The sequence below is a fragment of the Haliotis rufescens genome, unplaced genomic scaffold (assembly GCF_023055435.1).
Source record: "Haliotis rufescens isolate VD_foot unplaced genomic scaffold, xgHalRufe1.0.p SCAF_1, whole genome shotgun sequence".
Classification (NCBI taxonomy): Eukaryota; Metazoa; Mollusca; class Gastropoda; order Lepetellida; family Haliotidae; genus Haliotis; species Haliotis rufescens.
Window position 1 is genome coordinate 80,537,216 of NW_025963779.1, and position 24,216 is coordinate 80,561,431.

The window sequence follows — 24,216 nt, forward strand, 5'->3', positions numbered from 1 at the left end:
TACGTAGGCAATACCGAACCTTGCTTGTACCGATCCTTTAAAGAAAGCCGTAATTGCTGGCATTGAAAGTGGTTCGTGTTTCATCTTGTGGGGTATATGACACTTCCTACCCAAGGTGATAGCACTGCTATAAAAATCTGCAATTAGCCAAACATCGATACAGATGCAAAACATGCAGGCGCTTAATAAACAAGAAAACAGAGTTAATGCCCTTGATCCATGTTATTTTACGTACCGGTAGTGCCTAGAGTGTGCAATGGGGAAAGGTTTTCTCTCATATTTCTGAAGTTACATTACTGAAAGTTTGCATGGTCATCTAAGGGATACTTGTCACTATCCCCAGTCATGGGGCACATTAGAATTTTGCTTTTTCATGTAGTAGTGAATATGAACCATAAAAAAAAGAGTCACATAAAGCCTTAAGAATAGAGAGGCACTTGGACCACTCAATGTCATCAGAAAAAATGATTAAATGTGTAATTAATACACACAAAAGGCCCCTTCTCTGGAAAAATAACTCAGAATAAGAATCTCTTAGGTAAGCTAACTTCAGTAGTTTTTTAGAAAACTTGTCCCCATTGCAGACACTATGCACTTAGTAAAATAACATGGATCAAGGGCGTAGCTATGTCAAAATGTAATTTACAGGACCAATTTTCAAAGTCTTGAAAATAACCTAGCATAGCACAGGAGCACAAGTTAACCACTTTTCCTCCAGGCTCTGGAAGGTGGGAGGGTTAATGTGTTGGTTGTTAATTGCTACATTCAGCAATATTCCATCTACATGATGGCAGACAATCCAATGATTGATATTATGAGCAACAGTCCAAACCTTCAGAGTGTGACGACAACCAAGTCTGACCATTAAGTTGCCTCTTTCTACCAACAAGGATGCTGGGGACCCATACTAATCTGGAATCTCCACTGGGTAGGTGGGAGACACTGCTGACAGTGCTTTTGAACACCCCTTCCTAGTCTGTCATACAGACCCTGATACAAATATATATAATACAGCCCATGCAAGTCTATAATGTTTGCCAAGTCTAGATTACTGTTGTATCAGAAAATGAAGAGAGTCTCTGGGCTCCTTTTTATCATATTTTTATTCAGATAATTTAACAACTGTTGTTTTTTTCTGTAAGATATGATCATTTCAGAAACTAAATGTTAGTCTAACCCCTTCCCTGAATACCGTATCTCCCTGAAATGCCAGGAATGATTGCGTTGTTTTGCTGTTATCATTTCTTACATTAGAAAATATTGCTCCTTTTATTAAATATTTCTTACAATATCTGTACTTGGTGTTTATGCACTTCATGTGATTGATCATGAATACTCTAATCTTTTTTCACAAAATTACTGCAAAATGATTTGAGAAAAAGATATTATTAAACTGAATTCAATAAATATACAATTTCAATGTCTTTTTATCACATTTCCTTTCTGAAACTAGATATTACCAAGGGAACATGCTTTGGATGTTGAGGTCTAATAAGATAATGACAAAAAACTTTGGAAATATATAGCTCACATGAATTTTTGAAGATTTTATCTACCACTATCTTAGATTGTCATAGAGTTTTTATGATACATATGTTGAGATCCACCAGGTTCTCCACACACAATCAAATCAAACTCTAACTTCAGTAAACACATCCATAACAGCAAATTCAATCTTCATTCAACATGATTTCTTGTCAAAAGTGAGAATAGGATTGTTATTTTAATTCTGTTTATGATCCCAAAACTGGTTTCCACAGAGATATCGCTCGGGTGACATGAAGGATATCTCCGATATCTCCTTCGGTGATGTTCATCACTAAGCTTTGCAGACCATTGTGACATCATCGGTTTCCATGACATCACAATCAAATGACATCACAAATCTTGCCATCACTGATGCTGGTTAGGTGTACTTTTTACACTCAAGGCAATGGTTTTTACTGTTCACACACTGAAAAGATGGAAGAATGATTGGATGACAGTTTTTAAATTAACACTCTGGTGCAATTCTCTCTTTATTGGAAATACAAACTTCTTATAATATAGATATCGAAACTCTATTGTTTTCAAGATGTGTGAACGTATACATATTTTGTACTTTGTGTTCCTAGTTGATTTATCAATGCATTATCTGTGAACAGACAGAACAGACAAAGATTCATAGAGTTCAGCTCTTTAGCCTTCTTATTCTTCAGTTGGAAGGGTCATCAGACCCTAATCATAAAATCACACCCAAAATGATTACTGTAGAACAGGCAACAGCTATTCAATAGAACAATCATCAAATGATCACCCATGCAAAGTATTGTCGACTTTAACTAAAATGTTAAAAATGCAGTATAATAGATTCAGGTGAGCTAACGGGACTTGTGAAAATATCACGGGGAGTCACAATACTCTTTCCTTAACATTTTAACATGAAACACCTAACACCTAACACCTAACACCTAAACGGTATGATCTTTTGCAACCCTCTTAATTCATTTGGCATTTGCGAAATTTCACTTCTTTCAATGAAATGGAATTGACAAGTAATTGGACACTCTAAAGGCATAAAATTTGAACTAATAAGATCAAAAAAATTTCCAAAACCTCAAATATATCAAATCCTCCAAACAACTGAGAAAAAGGTACCCAAGGCGTGTGGTTGGCGTAACACAATAATGTGGATAAAGTACGGACAGTTCACAGCGACTGATCGGGGAGAACACAATAAAGCAGGATCCCATTGCAAGCTAAGCCAGGAGCAAAGAACTGGGTGATCCCAAATTACCCACACTCTATTCACAAGAGGTAAAGGACAGAAACACAGACTTGTACATAATTTGTTTGGACATGAATTTCACGAACTCTCACCTGTCAAGTAAGAAATATACGCCACATCTGAGAGATATATTGCAACAAAGACAAACGTGGCAGCTGTTGGCTGTATCACTGATAGTGTAGAACTACACCTCAGAAGGCAACAGAATATATAATTCCTTGTGAAAGGCGAGAAACAATAAGACACTTGAAATTCATGAGTCATTTGAGCATCTAGGTGAAAGGTGATCTTTTTTCTGGTTTCTTTTCATGTTTTGTTAAGTAGCAGATATTGGGTTGTAAACACCTGTGTAATGAGATTTGTGGCAGTGTCGAGTGTCAGGTAGAGCTAACCAATTAACACCGTCCCCACACCACACCACACCCCCCCCATCAGCAAAGCATCATTAACAGGCGGGAGAATGTCTGACCTTCCTCTACTATCACTACATATATATTCAGATCAAGGTTCGAACAAAATTTAAATTTATAAACCAGGGTCTCATTAATGTCATGAACAGTTTCTTTGGTCCTGACACTCAAATAACAGGGAGCGAACTATTGCTATGTGATAAGCTACCACTTCCACTTGTTTTATGTTAATACAATACCATTGCATTTTTTTCTTTCTTCTAATGTGTTTATTATTTAATGCCACACTCCAAAATATTCCAGTTGCATAACAGAGTCTGGACCAGACAATGCAGTGATTGACATCATGATCATCGATCTACATAATTTGGATGATGACTTGCATCAACCATGTCAGCGAGCCTGACCACAGATCGTGTTGGTTGCCTCTTACAACAAGCATGGTTTGCTGAAGACCAATTATGACCCAGATCTTCACAGGGGCCATAGTTTTTATGCTTGTGGGAAAGAGGGGTGGTGGTGGGGTGGGGGGGTGGGGGGGTGGGGGGTGTATATTGAAAAACAGAAATTATCCCCAAAAAATTCTTGAAACTTTTTGGGGACCGCTGAAAAGACATTGTCAGCCACAAAAGTTACATTGCATTGCAGTAAGTTGTTTTTTAACACATAGAACTATTTAGGCTCATAGTTTTATTTAAAAACAATTCTGGTTTTGCAGTTGTAGCTTAAAAAATATCTAGTCTCCATACAAATCCCAGGCCCCCAGAATATCAAATGGTCGGTCCCTAATGCACAAGCATGACATGTGTTGTACCAGTCAAAGAGAGTTACCCCTTGGGAGGAAGAAACTCTGCCAGAACCAGGAACACAGCCCAGGAACACAGCAGCTCCATGCAGATGGTGGCAAGTCCCGTTGGCAATGGAGACATTTCACCATTTGTCAACAAATAATTGACATGAGACCCCATTCTATGTTTTCCAAGCTAAATCTCACTCCAAGATTTGTTTTCTCCTTTCTAAAGTCCAGACTTAATTTGGACAGTGTGACTTGAGTCTTTATTTTTGTTTCTTGCTCTCTGCCAGGCATGTGTGTTGTTGATTCTCCTCAACTTAACAATATTTTCATTGTCAACGCTGTGATGTTTGGACTGTATATCAAGATACCAAATTCTTCACCTCAGCTTACGATTCCCAGTCCACACCCTACCTCCCCTGGAAGAAGGCCTGTTGTTCAAACACTGCTTCACTTTCTTTTACCAGCTACCACCCTGTCATGGGCTATCATGTTAGACTTGCACAAGCCTCTAAGGCAATAATTATTAGTTTAAATCATAAGTTCTAGCTATGTCAATAATAACATGTTGTCCCTATAAGAGACTGAGTCCTGTCCACATATCTAGACTTGCCTATAAGTAGGATAGAATTACTACAGATCCATGGACTTTTCTTTCAGTACAGCCTTGGAGCAAGGCTACTATAATGTATGTGCACTGAATTACATTTGTCAAAGCCATTTCATTTCAGATACTCATGATTTTGAGGGGTGCAGTCTAAAACGGCACCTCAGCAAAACGGCACCCATTTCTCAGTTGAAAACGGCGCCTCATTTGTCGAAAATGGCTATAAATTGTCCGGCAAAAACGGCACCTCTATTTTTTATAACGATAAGAACGATTTAAGTAGTGGTATATAGTATACCTGTAGTCTAATTTCTTGACATTTCTGCCAGACTCAGTTTCAGCTTGACATTGAGTTAATTTGGGTAAAGGTACTTAAAACTTCAAAGCATGCGATGTTTCAACGATAAGTTTAGTTGCGCCTCCCAATCAGAGTCACTAAGTAAATTTGAGTAGAGGCTAATGTAAACTTGTTTTAAGGCGTTTAACATTTCAAAATTATATGTGTTTGCAATTGACCATGTGAGTTTAATTTCATTTATTTTACTTCAAAGCATGCAAAGCCCTGTCCACTTCTTGCTTGTCTGTACATCAGGTGCACATGGTGTAGAGTGTCAGAAGGGAGCATGTGCCCTCACAACATCTAGCCTGCCTATACATCAGGTGCACATGGTGCAGAGTGCCAGGAGGGAGCATGTGCCCTGTCCACATCTTGCCTGTCTATGCATCAGGTGCACATGGTGTAGAGTGTCAGAAGGGAGCATGTGCCCTGTCCACATCTTGCCTGTCTATACATCAGGTGCACATGGTCTAGAGTGCCAGAAGGGAGCATGTGCCCTGTCCACATCTTGCTTGTCTATACATAAGGTGCACATGGTGTAGAGTGCCAGAAGGGAGCATGTGCCCTGTCCACATCTTGCTTGTCTATACATCAGATGCACATGGTGTAGAGTGCCAGGAGGGAGCATGTGCCCTGTCCACATCTTGCCTGTCTATACATCAGGTGCACATGGTGTAGAGTGCCAGAAGGGAGCATGTGCCCTGTCCACATCTTGCCTGTCTATACATCAGGTGCACATGGTCTAGAGTGCCAGAAGGGAGCATGTGCCCTGTCCACATCTTGCCTGTCTATACATCAGGTGCACATGGTGTAGAGTGCCAGAAGGGAGCATGTGCCCTGTCCACATCTTGCCTGTCTATACATCAGGTGCACATGGTGTAGAGAGCCAGGAGGGAGCATGTGCCCTGTCCACATCTTGCCTGTCTATACATCAGGTGCACATGGTGTAGAGTGCCAGAAGGGAGCATGTGCCCTGTCCACATCTTGCCTGTCTATACATCAGGTGCACATGGTGTAGAGTGCCAGAAGGGAGCATGTGCCCTGTCCACATCTTGCCTGTCTATACATCAGGTGCACATGGTGTAGAGTGCCAGAAGGGAGCATGTGCCCTGTCCACATCTTGCCTGTCTATACATCAGGTGCACATGGTGTAGAGTGCCAGGAGGGAGCATGTGCCTGCAGTCTGTATTGCACATTTCCATCAAGCTTGTTTTATTATTTTAGTCTAATTTCTCCGTAAATCAAATATATGTGGGGAAACATGTGTAACAAAAATTGAAATCTTTTCCCTTAACGAAACAAATCATTTGTAAGTTCCTTCCAATTATAAACACAATGTTGAATCAATTGGTATATCATTTCATGATTTGAAAGAAAAAAATAGAGTCTTCAATGAATACAAATCCAGTTTTTTCTTCTGTAAATGCATCATTATTTTAACTTTCCACAGACCATATGTTTCCAGCATGTCTTTTGTGTTCTCACATGGAGGCTCCAGTAACACATGCCCAAGGACATCAGTACCGCTACTATTGGCAATCCCAATTTCAACAATTGCTACACAAAAGCAATAACAATTTAAGACAAAGAATAAATGCAAATGTATGATTTTGAACAAAATCTTATCCAGGTTTATGCTGTTATAATTTAATGTTTTCTGGGAATGAGTCTGATCAGGAGAGCGAACTACAGCTAAGCTCCACAACAGAGCTTTTCACCAACATAGACCCTTGTCAGAGTATGGTTTTATGTATGCTTAATAACGGAGTAATGCTGTGTTTGAATGACTGGGTCGAGTTAAGCTATTTCTTCTTAACAAAAATTGCGTATCAGATTGTTGAGGCGATGTTATCGGGCAACTTTAAAGGAATGTGTGACGAAAGACTAACTACCTCTCAGCATCAAACAATCATGATGCATGTGCCTTGTTCATGGCAGTGAAAGCTATCCAGTGAAGACAAACATATCGCAGCTCCGATGAGGTTTAACACTGTTTATGATGCAATTACAAACATGTTTGCAACACAAGACTTCACTGAGCACGTCCACTTCAACCTCTTTTGGGTCATACATCTCAGATTATTGCCATTATTGTCAGATGGGATGAAACTTTTTCTTTGAGGTGAGTGATTGATGTGTGGTTTATTGTTGTGGGTTTCATTCCTGTCCTGGCAGTCAGGTTTTAGTGTGTGAGGAAAGCTTGAAGTGGGACAGGTTGCAGTTGTTACCACTTTGTGAAACCACTGAATACAGGCTGGTGATGGCTGGGGTTCATTATGGGGATGAGTATCAGGCGTGTTATTGCACTAATATAGCAACGTGCAAGTGAGCATCTGGCTGCTTGTGCTGTCCTGACTTATGCCGGTTTTCTAGTGCAAGCCCACTGAGATACCATGCCGCAGTTAAACATGAATACCCCATTCAGACTCAGTATACTGACTCTGAGCAGAACAGTCCTTGTTTTAGCCCCTTAATGCCGAGCGCAAGGCAGGGAAACAACAAGTACCATCCTCTAATGTCTTTATGTATGACACACCCAGGGATCAAATTCAGGGGTCTGCTCTCCAGACAGACGCTCTATCCACTAGATCACCGAGGCGGTGACTGATTCAGGTTTAATACAAATACCCTGGTAGCTAAGGGACACAACTCTGCATTACAAGTTGAGGCAACGTCATGTCCACTTCGTACAGTTATCAGGCATTTCCAACTAAGTTTGTTGTTTGTCTGTTATTTACCGTTGCACAAAGCAATATTCCAGTTATATGACAGCGATTCCAGTTATACGACAGTGATTGACAGGACGAGCATCGATCTACACAATTGGGATACAATGACATGCATCAACCAAGTAAGCAAGTCTCACCACGCCTGACAGACACCTCTTATGACAAGCATAGTCGCAAGCACGCAAACATGGGTTGCTGAAGACCTAACCTGGTTCTTCACGGTTTCAAGTTAGTAAACCAAAATTTCAATATAAGTATTATAACCTATAGATGCACCGCTCAAAGTCGACTCGGTAATATCTTCTAATCAATAATGTGATATGATTGTATGATAGAATGCTGTAACAGTGGTTTGGGGTGTTAGAAGTCTATTGGTTTAAATGTTTGGGTCATCACACTAATGACCCAGGTTTGATTCCCAACATTGCAAGGAGCCCATACTTTGGTGTTCATCTGAGTCAGACAGCTTCCGTGGTCCAGTGGATAGAGCATCTGCCCGGAAAGCAGAACGTCAGTGTTCGATCCCTGGCCACATCAGACCAAAAATCCTGCCTGGCAGTAAGGGAAAAAACAAGGATTGGTTGGCTCGGAGTCCGAGTGGGGTGTCCATGTTAAACTGCAGCAAATTGCAATATAAGTGAATCTTGAACTTGAGGTTCAACCCCATTTCACCTCACATGACTTCCTCTCAGTGGGGGCGGTTGGGAAGTCTAGTGGTTAAAGCGTTCACTTGTCACACTGAAGACACGGGTACGATGTGTGAAACCCATATTGGATTATTGCTAAAAGCGGAGTAAAATCAAACTCACTCACTCACTCCTCTCAGTGACATGGCTGGAATAAGACATACAACCTTACTCACCCACTCACTCAAGAGCAGCTCACCTACAATGTCAACTACAGCCCCATCATATCAGAAACAATAGATCTGTCAGAGTATACAGATAGGAAACATAAACATAATCTTTACAGCAGTCTTCCGGCTCCACATCAACCCTCCCCTCATCACACAAACACAACAGTTCCTGTATCACTCCTCCCAGAATGCACTGCTTGCGTACACAAAAAGAACACTACGAATACAGAAGGTGTACGTTACGTCAGTGACAGTCGTGGGTGATCCATCATTCAGACATGACAACATACACTATCACAACAAGAAGTTGGTAACAAAAATAGTAATGTTAGCCCATAAAGAACTGGAACATCTCTCATGCACAGAGGTAGGTTCCTTCCTTCAATGATAGCAATACTGTCGGACCAATGCTATATAAACAATATTGGTACATGGCAGGATGGTATCTATGATGTCTTCTCTGCTTGGTGGACTGGCGCTCTCACATCTGGTTTTAACACCAAGATTAGTGTATCTTCCATGCCATTAAGTAGAGGCATGTGGAAAATATTTACAAATGTGTTCTTAGCAGAGGATAGTAAGACTGCTTGTTGGACCTTCCATGTTTAGTTGTCAAATAGGTTTAAGATATATTTATTCAAATCCTAAATTATTACAAATGGTTTTTGATTAAATGTCTTAAATGTGATTAAATGAATCATAATCACATGATTCCGTAATTTACTCCTCAAAATCTGACAAACTATGGAATGTTTGTTAATTTAATCAAATTTTCTTGCTTACTCTTCTGGGTGGCAAAACTGTGACACCAATTTCATTCTTGGAACTGAGCAATCGCAATAAATACCTGTCAATCTTAGAGTTAAATGAGAAACGATAGAAGACTAAATAAAAAAACACACTCAATACAGTGAGGGTAATGCTGCATTATTCAATCAGCTAGTTAAAGCATGATACATTCTGAGCTGAATAATGATTGTGATTGAAGTCAATTTGTAATAATCATAAACTCTTATTGACAGTATGACAGAAGAGTCATTGAGAGATGATTTTTTTTCAAAATAATAAAACAAAGAGAAACCTAACCATGTTAACTTCATACAAGAACAAATGAGGTGTTTCCATGTCAAACAAGTTGAACAACATAAAAGAATATGTAAGAACCAAAGACTATTTCCAATTATGACTAAAGTTTTCACGATTGCTAGTGCAGGAGCAACGACAGTGATTGGTCAAATTGTTCCATACGAAAAAAATCGTAATTTATAAAACAATTGCCATCAGCTGTACCAAAGTGCTATGCTTATGTTAATTAATTTATTTCAAATATATACAGCAAGGCTGCACCTAAAATAACATGATATTGGAACATATTATTCCAGATAAAATAATAGTTTCAAGATCAAAATTCTTTAGTTATATTTTTGGGTAATTTTCAACTGAATCACCGGTAGATTCCGAGAAAACGTTTGTGCAGCTTATTGCTGTTTCCGGCTTAGTTTACGAGAAAATACACGTGGTAATCTTAATCTCTACATATAAAACAATGCCTAGCAGAACAGGAAGTACAATTTAAATGGTAATTCATTATGTCTAGTGATGCGTTATCTCAAATTTGTATTGACCAATTTTAATTGTTATCATCACCTGTTCGTTTACCTGAATTCGCTGAAAGGATACCAAGTATTTTTTTTCTGAGTAAGACAAACATGTTTTTATTGCAAATGTAGGGATTATGTATGCCCTGGTGGTGTGCTTCATTCTGATTCACTTTATACTAGACTGGGTATTTAAATAAGCATCGATTATGAAGGCTTTTACAAGGGGGTTGCCTTATAGACGGGGTCGCTTTATAGATGGCGACATACGGTACTAACTTAGATTCAGAAACATTCAAAGCACACCAAAAAGAACAGAAATTGTCTGAAATAAAAAAAATAATTTGAATTTCTTTTTAATCTTTCCTATGACCCAAAGGGACAATACTGAGCTCTGTCAGGAAGACATTTCGATGTGCTGCGATCTCCGCAAAAAATATTCGCTTGTGATTCAATTAGCGAACTGTGAACTTTAAATGTGCTCACTGTGCAGGGTTAATGTCACAGATCCATGTCAAATACCAGGCTGGTGAACTAGAAACACTTCTACCTCCTGCTTGCTCTGCGTAATCATGGACCTATATACAAGTCCGTGGCGTAATCAAGGTTATAACTGTCTGCTGCTGGCCTCACAAACAAGCATCTCATGGGACAAGCACTGATATCTCATAGACACTGAAAAGTACAGATTGTGAGTTGCCTTGAGACAACTTATTTATTTTTAGTTATGTTATTGCTCTAAATATTTATATTGATGGTCACTGCAACTCCATTGATTATTAATCAATTGTAATTGTCTGTGTTATTACGGGACTTGTGTGTCTAGCTTTGGCACCAGCGCCCCTATGAAGATAGAGAGTCCAGTTTACTGAGATGACACAACACCAACCTCAACTGCGTCAGTTACTCGAACATTAATGATTACACAAGCACCTGTCAATTAGTGAATGAAGGTAATAACTATTCATTCATATCCAGATAATATAGTGTTTAATTAAATGACTCTTTCAGGTGGTTAATTATAATAAAAGAGGGGGAAATCTGAAGGGAACATTTTACATTAGAGTGAGTACGTTAGGAATTATGATGTTTTGAACAGTATTCCAGGTATATCACGGCGAGTCAGCTTGATAAAACGAGACAAATCGAAGTGATGCAGGTCTCAGATGATTACCTCTTTTCGTTAAACCTACGAGCATGGGTATAGTGCTGTCATACCTAGAAACATAATCGGGTGAACTGGGATTCAAACCCATGATCGTTGGTTTCTTGCGTGCCCAAGGGAGGCAACTCTGCACAGGGAATTGCAGCACCTTAGACAACTGGGAAATCCTCAGATGAGTGACAGAATAAATCTTGAATAAGGATCTGCACATGAACAGTTGAACCCCTTGACAATCTTAATGTTTGTACACTCAAACAAATGCTCCATGAATTTCGCATGCAATAAAACTTACTGATCATATCCATAAAATCTAATATGTACATTCTTAGTACATTTCGAAGACATCTACGCCAATAACACATTTCCATGGAAATTTGAACAACAGCTGAAACAATTTAAAAGAAGTGTGCATTTAAATATTTGACAAGTTGATAAATTACATCAGTATGAAAAACCAGGACATTAGGCCACAGCCAGTCCACCTCCTGAAACTGATATAGCGTAGAAACAAGGCCTCCCTTGTCTTTAGGCCTGTGTTGGCCTTCTCTCCACAGGCAAATTTTTAAGTGACATCTCATTTCATAAATCTATTCTCTCCCTCATCCCAAATCTCCCCATATCATCTTCACATTAACCACTATTTACCGATCTCTATTCAGCAATTCAGAGTGCTCGTTTCCATAATCGGCCCTCATTTCCTTTCAATTCCATCACCTACATTGCTCCACCTGTTTTCAACACACAACTCATTCCCCTCAAGCAGGACACTGAGAAGATCTTCCCCAACCCAATTTGTCAGCCAACATCTCTTCTTTAGTGTCATTTGATTTCACTATTAATTCCATGGCCCACCCATCGTGAAATGAAGTTAAACTTGTCTAGATTTGTGATAAACTCCTGTCCTTTCTTTTTATCAGATCCCTGATAGGAATGCACTTCCCCTGACCCTGCATCTTGCCTAGAATCTGTCATGCCATACCATCCTTCGCTCTATCACCTCTCACTTTCTCAGCTACACAAACATCCACACCTGCATTTCTCCTTTCAAGAACTGTTTAAAATCAACTTTATTCCATTATCATCCCAAACATTATCTTCCTTGATGCTCAGTGCTGAAATATGATATTATGGTTTTCTCTTGTGTAACGTCAAATAAAAATTCACAATAAACACACTATGCCGCTATATTTACATGGCTCTTGGCCATTTAAATCAATGGGACAAGCAATAATAACAACTAGCATATGCTTGCACCAACTTTTATTACATACTGGTAGAGCGTCCGCCCGGAGAGCGGAAGGTCCGGGGTTCGACCCCCAGCCGCATCATACCAAAAGACGTTACAAAATGGTACTTGTTGTTACCCTGTCTGGCGCTCGGCATTAAGGGGCTAAAACAAGGACTGGTCGGCTCCGAGTCAGTATGCTGTGTCTGAGTGGGGTATTCATGTTAAACTGCGGCATGGTATTTCAGAGTGCTAGCACTATAAATCAGCATCAGTCCGTCCGCTCACACATACACACACACACACGTGCATGCACGTCGCTATATAAAAGCAATAATCTTGGACACGACGTTAAACCCAATTTCACCACACCTATTACATACTGGTCAATATCATGAGTAAACATTACTGTACCTGTTTTTCTAGACGGACATACAGTCCCCGAAATAAAGCCATATATAAGGTCAGAAACAAATTTTGGAAATAAAAACGACAAAACCTTTACCATAATCATAAGAAATCGATGTTATAGCTTTGTGTGTTTATGAATCAGTATCAATTAGGGACGACACCAAGTGTTAAACAAGCCATAAAGGAAATCTCCAGTACTGTACAGGCTGCTGAAGCTGACAGGGGGATGAGTATGGTTGTTGTCTCATACTCTGGCATCTGTGAGGGAGACAATGTTCTCTAACAGTGGGTGTCTGGTGTCATGGTTCATACTCTGGCATCTGTGAGGGAGACAATGTTCTCCAACAGTGGGTGTCTGGTGTCATGGTTCATACTCTGGCATCTGTGAGGGAGACAATGTTCTTCAACAGTGGGTGTCTGGTGTCATGGTTCATACTCTGGCATCTGTGAGGGAGACAATGTTCTCTAACAGTGGGTGTCTGGTGTCATGGTTCATACTCTGGCATCTGTGAGGGAGACAATGTTCTTCAACAGTGGGTGTCTGGTGTCATGGTTCATACTCTGGCATCTGTGAGGGAGACAATGTTCTCCAACAGTGGGTGTCTGGTGTCATGGTTCATACTCTGGCATCTGTGAGGGAGACAATGTTCTTCAACAGTGGGTGTCTGGTGTCATGGTTCATACTCTGGCATCTGTGAGGGAGACAATGTTCTCTAACAGTGGGTGTCTGGTGTCATGGTTCATACTCTGGCATCTGTGAGGGAGACAATGTTCTCCAACAGTGGGTGTCTGGTGTCATGGTTCATACTCTGGCATCTGTGAGGGAGACAATGTTCTTCAACAGTGGGTGTCTGGTGTCATGGTTGCTATTATTTCCAGACTAATGTTTAGTACTATTTGTTGGTTTCCTACAGATTTGATGTCCACTGTCCACAAATAAAATGGTAATGTATTACATAGGATCCCTTCAATCAGCAGTAAACATATATTAATGTTTTTCAATTTTATAGACACCTTTTCCACACTGATTCATAATGAATTTTCTAGTTCACATTCTTCTTGTCACTTTCAGGTAAAATATTTATATAAACATCTCACCTACATAGGTTTAACACTAACAGGGATCCAGATAATGTTTTCATTCACTGAGTATTTATTACTCATTATCATTTACACTGGGTATATTTTTACTGCCTGGTGTCCAGAGTAGACATATTTTTAAAATTATTCTGCTCAAAATGCTGCTTCAGGTGAGTCCTAATTTGTATCTGTTCATGTGCTATTCCTAGTGTGTAACACGTCGCATGAACTCACAACAGTGTTATACATGACTACTTAACAACAATCGAGAGGTAGCAGCGTTTTTATGCATTATTCACTGCAGCAGAGTTCATGTATGGGTGATGCATGCATTCAGTCAGTAAATAGAGATCTGTAAAGAAGTACATGTACACAAGTTGAAAAGGATACACTGGTAAATTATTCAGAATGTTGTCATACAATTGGGTTTTTAAATTTTGTATGCATATTTGTACACAGGAAAATCAAACTTAATTTGGTAATGGTGATTTATGTTGTGTGGTTCAGGGATATTTGCAGGTTATCTGCATTAATGAGTTTGTTTGAATTCATGTTTCAATAGAATCTATAGGACAACACAGAGTTTCACTTGACTTTCTCCAAGAGGCTTTGGATGCTGTTTTTTTTCAGTTGCTTTCATCAGACATGAGAGATGTTTAATCATGTGCATAGCGGGCCAGCCTCCCTACTCTTCATCCATCATTACTGTACAGGGGTAAGTTTGGTGGCTGCTGCAGTCTACTTGACCTGGCTGACATCTGGTATCCATTGGTGATCCAGTATATCCCTCCAGTTGGCCAAGTGCAGGTCACTCCATTACCCCACCAGGGATTAGGCCACCAGTACGAGGTACTCCCTGAACCACTTCACTGCCTCTTATGCTTCACAGTTAAAGGTGCACGGCCTACTTCTGTGTCATTGTGGAAACACTTTGTACATGAAAGATCTGTGTTGAGACAGACCCCAGACAATGTCACAGCTGAGTCGGCATTTTATTGTAAAAATTTTTTTATATTTTTTCAAAGTATTCGTCAGTACTGATTATTAAGTTTAAAAGTCTTTGGAAAGTATTTAACAATCTTATTTATTGTATAAATATCTGTTTAGTTTAATATCATAGTTCATTATGTTCAAGTGTACATTACGACTCATTATGTCCATGAGTTAATTCTGTCAGTTAGTTCATTTTGTCCATACTTTCATGATGGTGTCTAATACTTGATAAAGACCACTTGTTCCTAATATCCAATACTTGATAATGTCCAATACTTGATAAGGTCCACTGGTTCACAATGTCCAATACTTGATAAGGTCCACGACTCATTATGTCCATGAGTTAATTCTGTCAGTTAGTTCATTTTGTCCATACTTTCATGATGGTGTCTAATACTTGATAAAGACCACTTGTTCCTAATATCCAATACTTGATAATGTCAAATACTTGATAAGGTCCACTGGTTCACAATGTCCAATACTTGATAAGGTCCACTCGTTCATGATGTTAAATACTTGATAAGGTCCACTGGTTTATAATAGCCAATACTTGATAAGGTTCATTACATGATAAGGTCCACTGGTTCATAATGTCCAATACTTGATAAGGTCCTCTGGTTCACAATGTCCAATACTTGATAAGGCCCACTGGTTCATGATGTCCAATACTTGATAAGGCCCACTGGTTCATGATGTCCAATACTTGATAAGGCCCACTGGTTCATGATGTCCAATACTTGATAAGGTCCACTGGTTCATGATGTCCAATACTTGATAAGGTCCACTGGTTCATGATGTTAAATACTTGATAAGGCCCACTGGTTCATGATGTCCAATACTTGATAAGGCCCACTGGTTCATGATGTCCAATACTTGATAAGGTCCACTGGTTCATGATGTCCAATACCTGATAAGGTCCTCTGGTTCATGATGTCCAATACTTGATAAGGTCCACTGGTTCATGATGTCCAATACTTGATAAGGTCCACTGGTTCATAATGTCCAATACCTGATAAGGTCCACTGGTTCATAATGTCCAATACCTGATAAGGTCCACTGGTTTATAATGTCCAATACTTGATAAGGTCCACTGGTTTATAATGTCCAATAATTGATAAGGTCCACTGGTTCATAATGTCCAATACTTGATAAGGTCCATAATTACATCATGATGATTATGACATTATTGTGTGTTAACCACTGAATGTTCAGGGTTCTTAAGATGGATTCTTGTTCTTTTCAATCATCACTCAGAATTCACAAAAAGTCCCAATGAGTTGCTCACCGAGGGCTAATTCATGTTTCAGACAAGAAATATCTATTCCTACAGCTAAAAAACAAACGTTGAGGAAATGATAAATGCTGGGTGTAAACCTCAAGCCAAGAAATGTGGCACTTTATATTAAACCAAAATATGTCAAAGTTGGGGCCGCCCATACTCTTCAAACCAAAATGCAAAGTGTTGCATCTTGGGTTAATTTTAACTGCACAACAGGGCAATCAGCCAATTACAACAGTAGGTGCAGAACCGCCATTTCATCTTTGTAAGAATGGTGTTAGGTGGAAAAAGACGGCTTTGGTGCCACGCTGGCGAAATCCTTACCTTTGACAGCAATTATGAATTATGTGAAAATGTGCATACTTACGTTTGGATCTGTTGCTAAATTTCTGTGATAATATGAGCTTGGATATGTGGACCTTTTGGCTACTTTTCTATGTTGAAAATGGTAATAATCTGGCATAATCTGAAAATAGAAGAAAATCAAATGATTAGGTGTGTGTTGGTGTGTTTTGGGTAAAAATATTGTACATAAATATTGCATTTATAAATAATTATTGTGCGGGGTACGTGTACAGGGTAGATCATATACAAATGACATATGGTGGCTAGAAGTACATCATAAACATATTTAATGAAGCATAATAATAAAAGTATTGAGTGAAATGATCATAATATTTGACATTTTGACTTTATGTAAAGTATGATGGAGCTAGAGAATAATTACTAAAATGTGACATTAACACAGAATAATATTACTGATATACATCAATATTTATACAAACTTCTATAATCAGATTGATTTCAGCATCTAGCAGAGATTTATTATTATTATTATTTTTATTATTTTTAGGGAAGGGTTTTGTTGCTCAAATTTAATATTTAATTATTTTGTTCTTCAGACAGTTTGGTTACCACTTAGAATTGTTGCTAAATTGGGTTGAGGTCCTACATTCATAATGTTATGAACACAGGTTGTCTCATTTGACCTTAATTTTTACATTCAAGAAAGTCGCGAAAAGCACTTCTGCATGGTGAAATCTTTATTAAGTCTTTCTTCAGTTAAAGCCATATCATTAGATGGTGTTCCTATACATGTATCACCAGCAAATAATCAATGTTAAAGCATGTCTGTTATGTCATTTATGTAAACTAGAAATAAGAATGGACCAAATACAGAACACTGGGGTATCCCTGCCTAGAAACAAGAATGAACCCAATACAGAACCCTTGGGTATCCCTGCCTAGAAACAAGAACAGACCCAATACAGAACCCTGGGGTATCCCTGCCTAGAAACAAGAACAGACCCAATACAGAACCCTGGGGTATCCCTGCCTAGACACAAGAACGGACCAAATACAGAACCCTGGGGTATCCCTGCCAATTAATAAAAACAGACCCAATACAAAACCCTGGGGTATCCCTGCCAATTAATAAAAACAGACCCAATACAAAACCCTGGGGTATCCCTGCCAAGAAATAATAACAGACCTAATACAGAACCCTGGGTGATCCCTGCCAAGAAATAAAAACAGACCCAATACAAAACCCTAGGGTACCCCTGCCAAGAAATAAAAACAGACCCAATACAGAACCCTGCCAAGAAATAAAAACAGACCCAATACAAAACCCTGGGGTATCCCTGCCTAGAAATAAGAACGGACCAAATACAGAACCCTTGGGTATACCTGCCTTGGTCAGTTTTTTACTTGATAAACTACATTAATAAATGATAACAGAGTAGTTACTAGTGTTCATCAGTTATGTGGCAAATGCCATGGCATAAAACTAGTGCTGTAATACTGTTCCATCTTGGTTTCAACCACAAGTACATGTTCAAGATAAGTTAACTACATGTACCTACATAGCAGTAGCGTAGGTTGAGATTACAGGGATTTATCTGGACCTGCTAAGAGGCCAATATTCGACCCCAAGTCTGCAACAAATGTTATTAAAAATTCCCAATTTGGAACTAAACATGTCCCTATTCATGTTACAATGTTTTAATTTGTATGACTAATAACTAAATTTATGACTTTGTGGAAGTTATCTGTATTCCCTTATAACAAGACCAATTGATAGGAACAGGTTTTAATGCTTCCATTTACATCATTGCATCAATACAATCTCAAAATACCTCTGAATTTAAGAAAATATGAACTTTAAAAGAAATCTGAATTTTGAACAAAATATTTTTTCTCAATTTGCCTACCTATGCCAAAGGCACTTAGTTAAGAATCCCAGATAAATCCCTTGATTATGACATCAACAGGCATTTGGAGGTTCATGCAGTAACAGAGTAACATCACAACTTTAGTTACAAACTCCATAGGGCTCTATGCTAAATCAGGGGTGGTGCGTAGCCTTGTGGTTAAAGCGTTCCCCCGTCACACAGAAGGTCAGGGTTCGATTCCCCACATTGGTACAATGTGTGAAGACCATTTCTGGTGTCACACGCCATGATATTTCTGGAATTTTTCAAAAAGTGGCATAAAACCATCTTAATCAACTATGTTAAATCAGATAATCACAAATATGTTTTATGATTTTATTTCCTCACAAACAACATTACACTGGCAATGATACACAAGTGATGACTACTGTTATACTTTTTTCATTGTTTAACTTGATTTATCACATAATTACGATTTAGCGTCTCTTCGCGAAACTGTCATTGGGTGCTCGAGTGAAGTGGCTAAGAAAATGTGCGACACCATGTAACTTTAATGGCCAAAGACACACGCAGCAATACTGCACTGGTAGTGACACACTAGCCTTATTTCTAATGGCCAAGTTGCCTACATTCGTAACTTGAATGAGAATCAGAGAAGCACATGACATTTACAGGTGCTCCAAGTTGTTATTGTTCTTAGAAATCCCAATATATCCTGATGCCAGCTACCATATGTGGTTTCACTGGCATGATATCCATTGTCGACAGTGCTCATGAAATGAACAATAATAGACAATTATTTGATTGATTCTCAACCCCTGTCACTGACAGTGAAGGTAACACCTTGTATGCTACAGCCACCATGCTTCTCAATGCTGCTTCATGGCCATGGGGGGCAGTCGGGTAGCCTAGTGGTTAAAACGTTCGCTCGTCATGCCGAAGATCCGGGTTCAATTCCAGAGCTGGGTACAACGTGTGAAGCCCATTCCTGGTGTCCACCGCCGTGATATTGTTGGAATATTGCTAAAAGCAGCGTAAAACCATATTCACTCACTCACTCACTCACTCATGGCCATGGTAAAGAGTCATTAGGAACTTAGTAGCTTATTAATTCAATCAATCATGTTACGTGTCAATGTGTTGGACTAATCTACAGTTATAGATATGGTGATGGCTTAAGAACATATAGAAAGCACTTATCAAAGATATTTAATGTGAAAAAGTTACTATATTCCAATAACATAATTATTATCTTAATGACAATAAAATAATGCCCATTTTCCAAGAAATGTTGGACTTTTTACGCTTATATTAGACAATAATCAAATGATCATATCCATTGTCACTGTGTGAAATCATTAAAATAGTTTGAAATTTAAGTCATCAATTAATCCCTGTGCAATTTATCCTATTTCATGGATGATCCATGAACACTATGTGTCAGTGATTCATTCATATAACTTTCTCCTCTATTTTGGCATTTACGCTTTATGGAATCTGTTTTGGCAGACCGGTTATTCTCTGCCGCTGACATTTTACCTGAATTTTGAAAAAAAGGTTTCAATAAATATTATAAATGTTTGATTGAAGTTGTGCTTTTAGCATGTTTAGTATCATCTTGAATATATATTTGTAATATGAGTTAGTCAAAAGGTTTAAAAGGAGATTAACTTTACATATATTCATACATTATTGCTTTCCAGATCTACATTTTTGCATATTGATCAAGAAAATATTTAAAACAAAAAATTAAATTGTCAATATATATTCATAAAAAAATAGTTATCTTTTATACAGGCTACATCTGATGAAACTCTATATATAGATCTGTGTGAAATATAGTGAGTGAGTGAGTGAGTGAGTGAGTGAGTGAGTGAGTGAGTGAGTGAGTGAGTGAGCATGATTTTACGCCACTTTTAGCAATAATCCAGCAATATTATGGCAGGGAACACCAGAAATAAGGCTTCACACCTTATACCTATATGGGAAGCAAAGCGCTTTGACCACAAGGCTACCCCTCGCAAGAAAGAGTAATTCACATGCCTAGACATCGCTAACACCTGTCCTGCTACATGTCAACTGCCACTGCACCATCCCTATCACTCAATCTCATCTCAGGGACATCATAGCACTCCATCCAAAACATATCCACACACCAAATCAGATAAAATAGGCCAGAATTACCAACGATCACAGTGTAATCTGAATGAATTATCCCCAAGTCTTCTACCTATCCTTACTAACCACAAAGTTCAGTACACCCAAGCAAACAGATTATAACAAGCAAGGTAAAAAGCTCCATCTCTATCACGCACAGGGTGCAAATGATATGTGCGATCCGCATGTCCTTTCACTGTGGCTCATCGCAATAGTAGCATGGCTGTTTACACAGGCTAGCTATCTATAATAATCCCTGGAGAAGCATATTGTGTGGCCCCTTCATACAGGTTGCTGTGTCAATACAGCTCTGCTCCCACCAAAAAGGGCACATCTTGCTATCAGTATTAGAAAATTTGATACATTAATAGCACAGCAACTCATACTTGTACCCACTGGTACAGAATTAAAGGGGATATAGAGAACTGCAATATAGAGTCCTAGCAAGATTGATTCAATTCGTTTGAAATCAACTTCATTAGTGTGCTGACTCAAGTTTTAATGATGTAAATGATTCTAGCAGTTACTGATCATCCAAAGCAGAGTGGGTGAGTGGGTGAGTGAGTGAGTGAGTGAGTGAGTGAGTGAGTGAGTGAGTGGGGTTTACGTCGCTCTGAACATCATTCCAGTTATATCACGGCGTGTCAGCTCGAAGCTAGAAGGGATGCAGGTCTCAGACGTTTACCACTTTCACGATGACAGACTCTAGCAATATGAAAAAAAATGGGTGTTCCTCAAATTTTTTTAGTAGAATATGTACATGGAACAGAGCGAACATGTCCTGTTTTTTGCATGGAACTAACAACATCTTCCACCTGGACTGGAGGGGGGACCACATCATGGGGCAGAGTCTCCCTTTAACTTCCCAAAGAATCCATTTTTGCAACAATGATAATGATGAAATAATTATTATAACCAATTCCTATTAAACTAAAATTCTTGTAAGGAACTTACCATTTAATATTCAAGGGGACTGTTATTTTGCATTTAAGACAGAATAATTTTTCAGTTAATGCTGAAGAAACAAAAAAATCCTTGATAGAAAAGAACCACACTGAATGTTTATTGTGGTTTTGATGTGTGAAACAGCTGAGGACAAAACCTTTGCTTGTATTTTTGGTAACAGATCCTTACCCCTAACTTGTGAAGATCTAGTCATACCAACACAAGCCATTAAGTCTCTTGTTTAACCACTTACACATTCCATAATCTCCTGTTGTTGAGGGAACAAAAACATCTTAACAAAGAATAAATCAAATATTCAGATAAAAATCCATGATGAATAGTTGATAATGTGTCATCCATAATTTTAATCAAAATCCAATAACAGATTTATATGCATAAATATGATAATAGTGACATAAAACTTTATTAAAACCACTCTCTGTAGACTACTTTGATGTGGGCTACAGTGTCCTGATCAAATCAGTTCACAGCTGAAGCGGTGATGAAAGTCCTATGAGAATGATGAAGTAATATCAGCAGGTTCATATTGATCAAGAGACACCAACACGAGCAATACTTCCCTTTAGCCAGAGTAATGGATGTCATAAAGATCCCATATCCTTGGGTAGACTCAGACACTAGAACTAACATGACATCACATCTGTCCTCTGAGAGTGAGAGTATATGCAATACACATGCTTATCTTATACTTGGAATGACTGTCTTATTTTATCCATACTGATTTATTATATCTGATCTGAATAATAGTTTACATGATATTGTCTAAAAAACATTGAATAAAGAATGAATGATTGTGACCCTAGTCTCCATGTTAAAAACAATTAGAATTGTGTATCATACATTATGTCAACAATGTTGGTTGTCAAAGATTTGTTTGTTTGTGGTTTAATGCCTCACTCAGCAATATTCCAGCTATATGACAGCAGTCTGTAAATAATCAAGTCTGGACCAGACAAACCAGTGATTGACATCATAAGCATCGATCCACACAACAAGATGAATCAAGACTACAAAATATATAGATATCCAAATATAACTTGTCATGTGGTCAGCTGATAACAACGTTGACAAGAACAAGTACTGTTTCCAATGATCGATATTGTGAGCAACAGTCCAGGCCATTGGGGTACGAGGACATTAGGTCCATTTGTTCACCTCTTTTTTTCATCTTACTTTTGTAGATATCATTACGAGGATAAATGATTTTTTTATTTTTATGCAAGAGTTTGCATGACAAAACAAAATTGTACATTGCCATTGAAACAAGGTTTCAACATGCTGTGTACTACTTTACAGGCATTGCTTCTTTCTGCTTTTTCCAAGAAGACCCTTCTTATCTTTGGTTTCTTTGTATTCATAAGTTCCATTGTCAAAACCAATTTGGCCTCACTACCAACTGTGTTGGCTAATGTACTGTTTCCTACCTAGAAGGCTCTCGGCACAGCAAGCAGCCATTACAACATGGGTTGGTGGTAGTTGCTGCTTAATGTCCCTCTCAGCAGGCAGATGCATTCATAGCATCATAAACATGCAAGAAAGATGAACAGGAATGCAAACAGACTGCCAACATAATGTCCATGGCTAATTCAACACTGTGCCCATGTGCACAAAGCAAATACAGGTGAAATGTAACATTTGAACTCCATGTAGATACATATTCATTCAACCCTACTTAGCACCTTGAGTTGTCTCCCCTTTGGAGGTTTAACAAATTCTCATCAGTGAAAGATTATTTACATTAACAACATTCTGGAAAACATCTAAGACAACAGCTAGGACAAGGTATCGGGTGAAAACAACATCATGGTTTGATTATTTTACCTCTAAACCCTGTCATAAAGTTTTTAAGCAGGATAAGGAGAGTTTCATACGCTGTAATATGGCCATCAAGTTGTTTGTTTGTTGTTTAACGCTGCATAGAGCAATGTTCCAGCTACATGACGGCAGCCTGTAAATAGTTGTCAATCCAGTGATCGATATTGTGAGCAATGATCCACGTCGTCGGGGTACAAAGACATCAGGTTTATCTTGTTGCCTCTTTTTATATTTCACTTTAACAAGAATAAATGATTTTTTATTATACATTAAGAAAGACAAATAATAAATTTGAAAGACAAATGATATTTGTACATTGGCCAAGAAACTAAGGTCTCAACATGTTTAAGTGCGCAACATAATTTAATAAGCATTGCTTCTTTCTGCTTTTATTTCAAGTCATTCTCCATAACACAGAACAAACCCATCATGAATGAACAAATCCTACTCCGTCTTTACCACGAGAAACATGTATGACGAATGCTCTACTTTTGAATGGATTCATGTGTAAAACTGAAGAGGTCCGATAACCCATCTCCTCAACACCTCGCTGACCTGGAGCAAGGTGAAGGTCAGAGCGAGGACTCTGTTGTCACCGACACCTGCCAATGCATGCATTACCACAAGGAGGTAGGGAACATGTCCTCTGTTATTCAACATGTGGTAATAATATTACTTGGGTTGAGTTACAAGAAAACAAAATTTGCATAGAAATCCCCTGAACTCCATTCTGGGGTCATCTCCCTCCCATGTGGAAGAGTACGAAAGAATAACTGGCATTTTTACAGTTTCATACCCAACTGGGCTTGCGTCTTACACCTAAAGAAGAAGTTAAATCAAATCTCAAAATATAT

At 38.6% G+C, this 24,216-nt stretch overlaps 1 protein-coding gene across 2 annotated transcripts in view; it reads right to left on the reverse strand.

Moving 5' to 3' along the window:
• The window catches only part of LOC124143748 (furin-1-like), a 219,910-nt gene that overhangs the window by 157,108 nt on the left and 38,586 nt on the right, over window positions 1-24,216 (reverse strand). For both annotated transcript variants that reach the window (XM_046512815.2, XM_046512816.2), the window contains exon 2: window positions 16,618-16,716. In XM_046512815.2, coding sequence (XP_046368771.1) covers window positions 16,618-16,716 — 99 coding nt within the window. The remainder of the gene's footprint in view (window positions 1-16,617; window positions 16,717-24,216) is intronic.